At 44.5% G+C, this 10,914-nt stretch overlaps 3 protein-coding genes across 14 annotated transcripts in view; 1 reads left to right on the forward strand and 2 right to left on the reverse strand.

The window, feature by feature from the left end:
* Positions 1-2,316, reverse strand: part of pnpla7b (patatin-like phospholipase domain containing 7b) — a 31,653-nt gene extending 29,337 nt beyond the window's left edge. For 2 of the 9 annotated variants that reach the window (XR_004609943.1, XM_034540887.1), the window contains exons 1-2: positions 2,238-2,316; positions 269-354 (exon numbers count right to left, since the gene is read on the reverse strand). Coding sequence is in view for 8 of the 9 variants with exons in the window: in XM_034540887.1 (XP_034396778.1) it covers positions 269-313 (45 nt within the window). In the remaining variant the exon portion in view is untranslated. The other 7 variants (XM_034540888.1, XM_034540890.1, XM_034540889.1 and 4 more) reach the window with 7 other exon arrangements.
* Positions 2,317-3,497: 1,181 nt separating this feature from the next.
* mrpl41 (mitochondrial ribosomal protein L41) lies at positions 3,498-4,655 on the forward strand. Its single transcript, XM_034542032.1, has 2 exons — positions 3,498-3,583; positions 4,048-4,655. Exon 2 carries the CDS (start codon positions 4,081-4,083, stop codon positions 4,486-4,488), a length of 408 nt encoding a protein of 135 aa, XP_034397923.1. The 5' UTR covers positions 3,498-3,583; positions 4,048-4,080; the 3' UTR covers positions 4,489-4,655.
* A 427-nt stretch (positions 4,656-5,082) lies between these two features.
* Positions 5,083-10,645, reverse strand: dph7 (diphthamide biosynthesis 7). 4 transcript variants are annotated; one of them, XM_034542027.1, is made up of 10 exons: positions 10,519-10,645; positions 9,978-10,147; positions 9,314-9,441; positions 9,146-9,233; positions 8,428-8,522; positions 7,972-8,129; positions 7,508-7,580; positions 7,366-7,431; positions 7,091-7,263; positions 5,084-5,774 (listed from the first exon to the last, which is right to left on the reverse strand). In XM_034542027.1, exons 2-10 carry the CDS (start codon positions 10,107-10,109, stop codon positions 5,365-5,367), a joined length of 1,323 nt encoding a protein of 440 aa, XP_034397918.1. In that variant the 5' UTR covers positions 10,110-10,147; positions 10,519-10,645; the 3' UTR covers positions 5,084-5,364. The 4 variants fall into 4 exon arrangements, with proteins under 4 accessions (XP_034397920.1, XP_034397918.1, XP_034397919.1 ...); XM_034542028.1 differs by lacking the exon at positions 10,519-10,645 and adding an exon at positions 10,304-10,493; XM_034542029.1 differs by lacking the exon at positions 10,519-10,645 and having other exon boundaries at positions 5,083-5,774; positions 9,953-10,095.
* Between the last annotated feature and the right edge of the window lie 269 nt (positions 10,646-10,914).

The raw sequence follows: 10,914 nt of genomic DNA on the forward strand, positions 1-10,914 counted from the left end.
AGACTCAAAATGATGACAGAGACACAACACATATACACAGATGCAAAAATATCAAATACATTAAAAAGAAAAAACTACAAAAGGACCAAAACAAGACATAAACCAACTATATCCAACGGCTAAACAATTATAGAGTCTCTGTGCTTTGCTCCTCCAGGAAAGGTGGCGGGGGCTTTTGTATGTCTGTGCACAGGGGCCCGAGAAGACGCCCATGGGACACGGGTCATAACTTTAGGCCAAAGAAGTGCAATGCATAGGAACGACATACCGAGTATATACTGCAGCTCTTCTCTTCTTCATCATCATCGTCCATTTCTGTTCAACAGAGATAATGCAGCAGTAAAACGGCACGCTCTATAAGAGGGAAATTAAAGAATTTAAACTACAGACATATACAGTTGCACTTAAACTTATTCAAGCCCCATATTAAATTAGGTTTATTGGCAAAATGTACAGCGGTGTATTTACAATTTGTAAAAGATCAGTGGTCATGCAGTGTGAAATATCTTTGAAAAAGTGTGTTGGAAGAATATTCAGGCAGCAGGGGGATGATTTCAGAAGTTGTATAATGTCTTCTAGGCTTCTTTGGTTGATTGGATGAAATTGTGTCATGATATTTCAGTAGCAACAAGTCATCTTCTTAAGTCAAATGCACATTCATTTCACTTGAGAAATGTACAGTTGCACTCAAAATTATTCAAACCCCATTGCAAATTATGTTTATTGGCCTAATATTGCAACACAAAATGCCATTTTAAATTCCAATTTCTAATTCAACATTGACATGCTCCCACTGGCTTAGATTATGAAAAACAACAACGTGTGTTATCATAATTATGCAGACGACACACACAAATCTACATAACTATATCACCAGGGGACTATAATCCCATACAAGGGCTGGCTAAATAAATAAAATCAACAACTGGACGTGCCAGAATTCTCTTCAATTAAATAAAGATAAAATGGAAGTCATTGTTTTTGGTCCCCAGGACAAATGATTGAAAGTCGGCGCTCAGCTTCAATCACTGATGTTAAAAACCACAAACCAAGCCAGACATCTAGGTGTAGTTATGGATTCATAACTCAACCTGAATAGCCATACCGAGACAATTACAAAATCAGCCTACCTATCAGCTGAAGAATATATCAAGGAATAGAGGATTTATGTCTCAACAGGATTCGGAGAAACTTGTCCATGCATTCATCTTCAGTAGACTTGACTACTGTAACGGTGCGTTCACGGGTCTCTGATTCAGAAGCTCGAGTCCTCACTAAAGAACAAGAAAGTGGATCACATCACACCAGTTCGGAGGTCTTTGCATTGAATTCCTGTCCAACAAAGAATGTACTTTGAATCCTGCTGCTGGTTTATAAAGCACTGCATGGTTTAGGGCCTAAATACATTTGTGATCTGCTGCTACCTTATGAAGAGTCAGAACTAAACATGGAGAAGCAGCGTTCAGTTTGTCTGTTTTAATGAATGTGGTTTTCTTTTGCATTATGTGTTAATGTTTTTAGAGTTTGTATGTGAAGCACTTTAAATTGCCTTGTTGTTGCTATACAAATAAACTGTAGTGATCAAAATAGCCCGGGACTCGAACCCTTGACCCAGTGGCACACAGCAAAAGGCTTCCGAAATCTGGGTTTGAGATCACTTGCTTGGCTCGAGAAACAGAGGTCACGAGCTCAGTGCTGGTAACCAGACACTGCCTGCACGCGGCTGTCATGTTTAGTTTGTTTACCACACACGTACTGACTCCCCGTGTGTCCCGGGTCAGTCTTCTGCAGCCAGGCTCCATCCAACACGTGTTATGACACATTGAAACGTGGATGGTAGTCGTAGTCTTGTCCTATTTCGGTCGACGTGAGTTTGCAGGAGAGCACCAGAGCCAGATATTTAACCCTAAAGAGGAGCATCATATTCCTGGTTGAAAGCAAAAGAAGTTCCACTTCTGTAGTGTGACGTTTACTCAGGGCTCGCGTGTTCACAGTACGTAGAAAGCCGACATGACATTGCACAGTGAGCGAACAGAAATGTGACTTTGTAGACTTTGTTCCCGTTACTTCTCAAACGCATGTCCACGGGCGCAGCTACTGTGGCTGCGGTCCGCAACATTGCGAGCGGAAAACGGAACAAAAGAGTATGAACTGACAAATAAAAGTGAGCAAATCAACCTTGAGCAATAGAACTGACGGTAACCCGACCAAACGGCCCTTAACAAGTCCCCACGTACCTTTCTTGTGTCAAAGTTTGTGTCTATAGCTACATGCCCGAGAATAGTGTCAAGTCTAAGGTAAAAGCATCTCCACATCCTGTAATGGCTACCAAAATAAAATTCATATCGACGAAAACTTAGGAGACCCAGGCGGGATAAAGGCATTGTGGACTGTGTTTTGAGGGGATGGAAGGTGCAATTCAATAACTAGGTTTTAATCATAGTTCCCCTCAACATTAACACAGAACCTACAAACATTAACTACAAAGCCTTGATTGGTGATGCACCATCATATCTTAAGGAGCTTGTAGTACCATATTGCCCCACTAGAGAGCTGCGCTCACTAAATGCGGGGCTACTTGTGGTTTCTGGAGTCCTAAAAAGTAGAATGGGAGCCAGAGCCTTCAGTTATCAAGCTCCTCTTTTATGGAACCAGCTTCCACTTTCAGTCCGGGAGGCAGACACAGTCACCTCATTCAAGAATAGACTTAAGACTTTCCTCTTTAATAGTGCTTATAGTTAGGGCTGAATCAGGTTTGCCCTGGTCCAGCCCCTTGATATGCTGCTATAGGCTTATAGGCTGCTGGGGGATGTTTTAGGATACACTGAGCACCTCTCTCCTCTTCTCTCTCTCCTTATGGATACATTTACATCTCTCCATTGCACCTTATTAACTCTGCTTCCTCCCCGGAGTCGTTGTGACTTCACGTCTCATAGGGTCCATTGGACCTGGAGGTGTCTGATGCCTGGTGAGCCGGCCTCCCACCTTGGCCCTGCTGATGCCCCGCCCCCTCCTCTCTACCTCCTTCTGTTTCATGGATTGGAGTTCCATTCATACATTGTCATATTCATGTAATGTGTTTATGTAACTTTGTAATGCTGTTCATCTGTACACATGACATCTATTGCCTTTGTCCATCCGGGGAGAGGGATCCTCCTCTGTTGCTCTCCTGAAGGGTTCTTCCCTTTTTTCCCTGTCAAAGGTTATTTTTGGGGAGTTTTTCCTGATTCGATGTGAGGTCAAAGGTCAGGGATGTCGTATGTGTACAGATTGTAAAGCCCTCTGAGGCAAATTTGTAATTTGTGATATTGGGCTATACAAAATAAACTGAATTGAATTGAATTAGAACAAGATACATATTTCCTTTGCGCATACCAAATGCGCCTTTTGAGCATCTATCTTGAAGGGTACTTCGGTTGGGTTCTCAGTAGTTCCGGTTAACTTGATGCACCACAAGCAGCGACAGTTCAGTACTAGTATCTCTGATTGTAATTGGTGGATGGGCTTGCCTTTCGGCCAATCACTGAGCATTTCCTTGGACAGCCCGTAACATTGCATTCAACGGACCAACAGTGTGCTCAAGGTGAGAGGAGTTGACTTTTGTAACAATGTATGAACTTATGGGCAATTTAAAATATTTAGACGGGAAGGACTATTTTAGTAACGTGCCATGTTAGTTAGCTTGCAAGCAGACGAGACAACCGCGTTAGCAGGCTCGTGAGTTCTCGCCAGGGAGCTAACGCTAGCTACCGTAACGAGCTCAAACAACCCAGCTAACCTAGAAATGGTCCACATGTTTTAATGACCTGAACCCATTTGACTACAATACGTTCACATTTCAGTCATGTTAGTGTGATAATGGAAGCGTTTCATACATTTTCGTTCAAGATGATGATGATCTCTATGGTCGACATTCTTTATTCCCACGTGTATTCAAGGATGCATCATTCGTCAGTATTGAAAAACAAAATCTGGGTATTCTTTGGGGTTGTACGTATGCTGTCTTTACTTTAATAGAGGTGTAAACCAATGATTTCTTCTCCACAGGTGTCTGTCCTGAAAGGAGGGGACACTGACACGATGGGTGTGTTATCCACGATGATGAGGGGTCTGGTAAGAGGAGCAGACAGAATGGCTGAGTTCACCAGCAAGCGGGGATCAAGGACTCATAATAAAGGCAGGGGCGCAAGGCCCACCGGACTGAGGCTCTCCAGCAGGAAGTTTCTGTCCATCCGGAGCATGATCCCGGAGTTTGTGGTGCCTAACTTGGAGGGATTCAAGCTTAAACCCTACGTATCATATCGCGCTCCTCGTGGAACCGAGCCTCCACTCACAGCACAAAGTGTGTTTGCTGACGTTGTGGCCCCTCAGATCAAGAAAGACTTTCAAGAGGGCATTTTCAGCAAAGGACAGCTGGAGAAATATGGTTTTGAGCCCAAACAGGAGGGGAAGCTCTTCAAGCTGTATCCCAAGAACTATGTGCGCTAAAAATGTACTGAGTATCTGAAGAAAGGCACAGACTGCTGGGTAGACTGACCGCTGCAGACGGAGACGAAACCTTCACATATGGGACTGTGTATTATATTAAGGAAAATATTTGTTCCTACAAGTGATTACTTGATCCGGCAAAATAAATCATATGGGTCTATGATCAATGCTGTTGTGCATTCATCATTGTAAAGGTTAGAAAGTATAGGTAACCAGAACATAACTGTCCTGAGGCTATTTATAGTTATTCACATTCTCCTATACAGAGGGCTTTATTACCATATAGTTCACTATGCTCAAATCCCCTTGTTTTTAAAAACCTTTTCACATGTGAACCTAGAACTTGACAATGTAGCTTTAATGACCAGGAAGTGTAATGAATTTAACCAGCAATTCGCGTGGCTTATTTCAATGTTATACTGTGATAATGTTTCCATTTCCGGGGAGCAGCAAACACAAAAAGGGGTTTATGGTTCATTACCAGCCGTCAAGCAGCTAATCTGGGCTAAATCGATCCTTCCAAAATGTCAATGCTTAACTGAATCCAGGAGCACATCATCCTGAGAAGGTAGAAGGGTACAAATGAAGAGAACTCTCTGAGTCACACACATTGCATGGAGTCAAGCAAGTTGTTTATGTGAACACTTTTCCATAATGCAGTCACAAAATGCTTAAAATGGCTATAATGGAGGAACGGTGTGTAGGTGAATGGTGGTATTGATCATGCTAAGCAATTTATGTTTAAATACAAGCTTACAAAAATCAAGCGTCATTATGAAAATATAAGGGACTTGTTGTTGGGCTATACATTCTGCCTTACTCGGCATGTTTGATACAAGATATACAAGTCAGTGCAGCCAGCACACTCCACGCTGGTCAACATGGCTCCGATTCCAGCTGAGCCTGATCTGGAGTCCAGTCCCAGCGCCACACATGCAGCATGTGGTCATAGAAGGAGCAGCTTGCCAGCAGATAAGATAGTGATTGGGCATCCTTATTAGGTTTCAGGGAAGGACCTGCAGTAGGGGTGTCAGGGGGCGCGGCAATGCCCTCTGGGATGTATCGGCCTGCATCATCCTCCAAGGAAGTGTCAAAGCTGGCAGTGGGAGATTCATACTGAATCCTCAAGTGACCTCCGCTCTCTGCAAGGCTTTCCTTTGGTTCTGCAGCAGCAGGGGAGCAGGGAGCCGGTTCCTCCAGGGTCAGCCGGGACCAGTCAGCTCCGTACGCCAGCGAGTTGTGGAGGATATAGGAGGCTACGACAGGACACACTCCTCCACTGCCCTCTGGACAATGACAGGAAAACATGGATGGGGTCTTATTTATCAAACGGTTCCAAATGAAAAAATATTTAGATTTATAAAACCTTTCGTACACCTGCAAGTGTGCAATTCGCTTGGAAATCCAGAGAGGAAAACCAAGTAAAAGAATTTAGCTTGGACACAGAAATGGGAGGTGGTTCCTGATATCGTTCCCTCCCAATTCTTACATTTTCAAAGTCCTTGCAGTGACGGTATATTCATCATGCAGCTTTAAGCATTAGAAGTGTCGCCTCAAGAGGTATATGCTTCCAGCAATCGGACTGATTCTGAAATGATGGATACAATCAGTGTACCTCCCACCCTGGGTATCATGTGGAAACATGATCAATTGTTTGAGTTTTGTTGTGGTGAACCACATTTCCTTCTGTATGAATTAATGTACATTACTAACTTTACTTCTTCCCCGGAGTCTGTGCTTTCACTCCTCACAGGTTTACATGGATCAGGGTTTTATCTGGACTCTGCTCAACACTCCTGCTATTATCATTATTAGTTGCATTGCCAATACCATTACTGCTTTTATTGTCATCATTATTCTACTATATCCACTGTTGCTTGTTATGTTTGGAAGTTGTAACTTTCTCACCATGCCTACTACTCATTATTCATAATTTCTGTCATATTTGTTGAAAGTGTTGTAACGCTGTTCATCTGGTCACATGACATCTATTCCTTCTGTCCATCCGGGGAGAGGGATCCTCCTCTGTTGCTCTCCTGAAGGTTTCTTCACCTTTTTTAGGAGTTTTTTCTGATCAGATGTGAGGTCCTGGGACAGGGGATGTCGTATGTGTTTGTGGTTTAGGGCTAACCTAAATTAATTGAATTGAACGTGGTCGGCATAATTAAGACTCATAATGACGCTAGATATGGAGTGTGTTTGTGTGAGAGCTGCTTCATTTCAAGACTTTGCTAATTTACACAATCCATGTGTGCAGCTGGGGAAGATGAGCCGGGCGAGTTGACTGGAGAAGGCAGGAAGTGGCAGTCACCACGCCTTCTCCAGCAAGATCTGAGCGTCTGATATTGGAATGGGAAAGCTGAAGCGATGTTACACATAACTATATTCAGATGCTGTGAACAAAAATGTTCCCGGACCTTTGGTGCATCTCATTCTCCCTCATTTTCTGTCATCTAATGTCTAATGAACTGATTGATTTGTGTTCTGCTGTTACATTTTATGAATCAGGTGGCCTAAAGTTCGGTACCTTTTAGAATGACAAACAATAAATTAAAAAAAAGGAAAGGAATAACAAAGTTGATGCTTTTCCCTCTACACTCACCTAGCGCCTGCTGGCAGTGAAGGATGTGGAAATCATTGTGCATGCAGGCTGCCAGCAGCAGGTGCTGATCGGTCGGATGCCACTTGAGCCTCCACACTCCACCACCCACTGGACTCTCACTGAGAGGCTGCCGCATGTTCCTGCCATCCCACAGCAACACCTGCTCATCATAGCTGCAAACAGAGAAGCCCACAGCACAAGACGCTCAGGCAAGAACAAAGACGGAGGAAGTCAAAGGTCACTCTCACTCAACACACGTTCACTGGGACATTTACCTGCCTGTAGCCAGGATGTGCTCCCGGTGGGGGTTGCTGAGTATACTGCACACACCCATTGAGTGTCTTTAAGAGAACAGAGCAGAACTAGTCAGTGTGCTTCGCCTAAACGGACAGACCAAAACCTTGATGTTGACCCTACCTTTTACTGGTGAAAGTGGGGCAGGAGGGACCAACCCGCAGATCCCAGCCTTTGAGTTTGCAATCATCGCCACCTGTTGAGGAAGGACACACACACACGCACACACGATACTTTAAGTACCTTTGCTGATCATACTTTTCCCTGAAGGGACATGCTGATGTGGGAACTGTCTTTCTAGATGTAGCTGCTCGCGACTGATTGAACAAAGTGGGATTTTCCAGTTGGACCATTTTTTTTTTTTTTTTTAAACTAGCATCCTCTTGCTAGTTTTTTTAATGGAACACCTATGCGCATCCCTAACACACTGTAACTGGTTATTCCAAACATAGAACCATATTGACATGTTATTTCTTTATTAGGCAGGCTGATAGCCACAATAAATAATTGGGAGCCTAAATAAAATAAAAAGAGGTCAGGGACCTGCAAGTATTTATGAAAAATGTGGCGATTTAAAGGAAAGTTACCAGAGTAAACAAGCTGTGTGTCCCAGTACGAGAAGGCTGAGATCCAGGCCTCAAAGTCATGGGCCTTCCACTGAGACAGAGCCGTCAGAGTGCCTTCAGCCAGGGAGAGCACACTGACACAGCCTGCAGAGTCACTGCACACCACCCGCACATCATTGCTGCTGACACAAACGGGACGTTTGACATGACCAATGTTGCTGAAAAGTCGCCCAACCAGAGCCTCCAATACACTCATGTAGCCCACATTTCTGTTTATTTAGAAGAGGGTTTTATGTGCGTACATAATGTTAATGACGATGTAACATTCATATGGATAGATGTAAGCTTTTACCTGTCTTGAGTTAGAGAAATTATGTCATAATTAAAATAGGGATAAAGTTTACTTTGATGTAATAAGCTGAATCCAGACATTCACCATTATAAGGAAAAACAGAGCTGCAGGTCCTCGTTTGTTACCTGTCCATTCTTCCAGTGGACCAGTCTAATGACAGAGCCAGCCGCTCTGCTCCCACCTCCAAGCTGCTCAGAGGGTGCAGCCTCCGGCCGCCTTCCTACTGGGTACACACATTCATTAAGGACGGCACAGACTACAACTAGGTCTTATAAGACAAAGGAAGAGGTTAACACACTCGGCAGTGCCCAGCCACATCATTTTACATCAGTAAAGCTTACAATGTTAGATGTGGTTGACACAGACAGTAGTATGTAATAAGGCCTTTGTCCATCCAGAACAATGCAGTCCAGCACAAACCAAAGACTACAACTTGAAAAATAGAAACACTCTGTTGTATTAGACTGCAATTACACTATATCTGAAGTAAAATGGTTCTGGGGTTTTTGGCAACCATGCATGTTCGGTTTTTTATAAGATACAAGAGATCTCTGGCGTGGCATAAGCTTTGGCATAATGGTGCAATCTCTGCTTTGGCGGTTTCATGTGTCCGAGCTTTCAACTTGCATAATTAAATAAATGGGAACATTCTGTAGACAATGCCACATCGATATTACTACCGAGTTTGGTTAGTTATGCTCATTTGGACTTATTACTGGGTCTTGCACCAGTTTAGATCACAGAATGCAATATTCAACGATCATGTGTCCTGTTAAAAACCTGCAGATTCTTTACACAATCAGCAGCTTTGTGCCTATAAATATTAGACGCCACATTTCTCACCTGACTGTCTGACAGTGAGTACAGCTGCAGCTCTCCAGTGGCAGCTGCCATTCCCAGCACGGCCCCCCCTGACAACGGCACATGGCACCTGAGAACATTCAAAACAATCAACCAGAAATAAGCATACAGCTGCATCAGTAGCCACGCTGGTCAAACCAGATTTCTTACCATTTCAAATCTAGAATGGCCGCTGTGTCAACGCGCTGTAGCTCAATGAGAGGAGGGCTCATGGATCCCTCGCGCCGAAATTCAAAAAGGTACAAACGACCAGTCCGGCTTGGGGGGGCCTCCCCTACCTTCGGGAAGTAGGTCAAAGGGACATCATCAGTCAACAGTCAGACACCAACAGGAGGCGAGTGACCGTTGCCCCAGTATGTGTTCTGCTGAGTCACAAATAACTCTGGCTGCACAATTAATCCTATTATAATGATGATGGCTTTACAAGGCAGGAAAAGTATGTACTATAAATGTGCTGTGTGAACTCCAGCAGCAATGAGGAGGTTCCTGTTTGAGCGTTTACATCCAACAAACTTCCACAAACCAATAACCACACGGTGCACCTGGGCAGTCCAGGCCACCTGTAGGTACTCCAGCAGCCTCATCCTTGTGGTTGCCGATGAAAGTAAAGCACGTAGTTGTAGTCGGAGTCATGTGGTCCAAAAGAGCAGAACCAATGACCTGTGGAAGCGATGTGTCCCTGTGGACAGTAACGACTACAGACAGCTGGCACTGATAGTGAACGCACTGTGGATGAGAAGAGGTCAGATAGCAGAGCGGTGTCGCTGAGCTTCGGTTCCTACGACGTACCGGGACTGCTCGCATGTATTCTCACCCCTTTATGGAGCTGATACGTCCCGCAGGCCAGGACGTCGTGGCTCGAGGCAACAGGGCACCACTCCACCGTGTCCGCACTCAGCTCCGTGTCAACCACCTGCAGATTGCGGGTCTTCGACTTCCAAGCCATGACCGCCTTGGCATGCCGTCACTGTACCGGTGCAGTAACTAAGAAGCACAATGATACCCCGTTAAGCCAGGGCTGTAAAAGCACAAGTTCACTCGGATAAGTGTATGAAGTAGTTAGCGCGAGAGCAGCAACGCCATCTCAAGTTAGCTAACGTTAGCTTCCAGGAGTCTATCGGAGCTAACGAAGTAGCTCACCTCTTTGGCAGTTAACGTTAGCTAGCAAGCTCCGACCCGCTAGCAGGAGACACTACACCCGGTGGACACACTGCACCCGGTGGACACTCGACACCCGGTGGACACGGACACCGGGTGTCGAGTGTCCACCGGGTGAACTGATATGTCTAAAGCTCACTTCGCATCTCTTTTAACACGGAATATCCACAGAACAACTCATTATCAACAAAACTCACATGTGAGCCAGACCCGACTCGACGATAGTGTACGTCGTTACGTCATCGCTGCGCAACATGCTGCATTCAAGGACCATTGCAAAACAATAACAATAAACGTAGTAGTAGTCTTGAGTACCGACTACCCATTGTTGTTACGGGCTACAGAGATAGCTTACTTCATTATTCAAGTTACAGGTATCACAACAAAAGTACTACCTGGATTCATCTTATAGTCCTTTAGCTATCAAGCACCATCCGACGACCTTTGTCCACCCTCGTGGAAATCTGTATGGTGGTCCATACCTACTTCTCATTATTCATACTTTTCTGTCATATTCATTGAATGTGTTGTAACTGTTGAAGTTTTTCCTGATCCGATGTGAGGTCCTGGGACAGGGATGTCGTATGTGTACA

This window comes from Cyclopterus lumpus, chromosome 9, assembly GCF_009769545.1.
Source record: "Cyclopterus lumpus isolate fCycLum1 chromosome 9, fCycLum1.pri, whole genome shotgun sequence".
Lineage (NCBI taxonomy): Eukaryota > Metazoa > Chordata > Actinopteri > Perciformes > Cyclopteridae > Cyclopterus > Cyclopterus lumpus.

Excerpts from the sequence above, each read along its gene's own strand:
- dph7 (XM_034542027.1), bottom strand. The coding sequence starts at position 10,109 with ATGGCTTGGAAGTCGAAGACCCGCAATCTGCAGGTGGTTGACACGGAG. Across the intron at positions 8,130-8,427 it reads TCCACTGGAAGAATGGACAG|CAATGATGTGCGGGTGGTGT; the intron begins GTAACAAACGAG and ends TTGTGTCAGCAG. Across the intron at positions 7,432-7,507 it reads CCCACTTTCACCAGTAAAAG|ACACTCAATGGGTGTGTGCA; the intron begins GTAGGGTCAACA and ends GTTCTCTTAAAG.
- mrpl41 (XM_034542032.1), top strand. The coding sequence starts at position 4,081 with ATGGGTGTGTTATCCACGATGATGAGGGGTCTGGTAAGAGGAGCAGAC.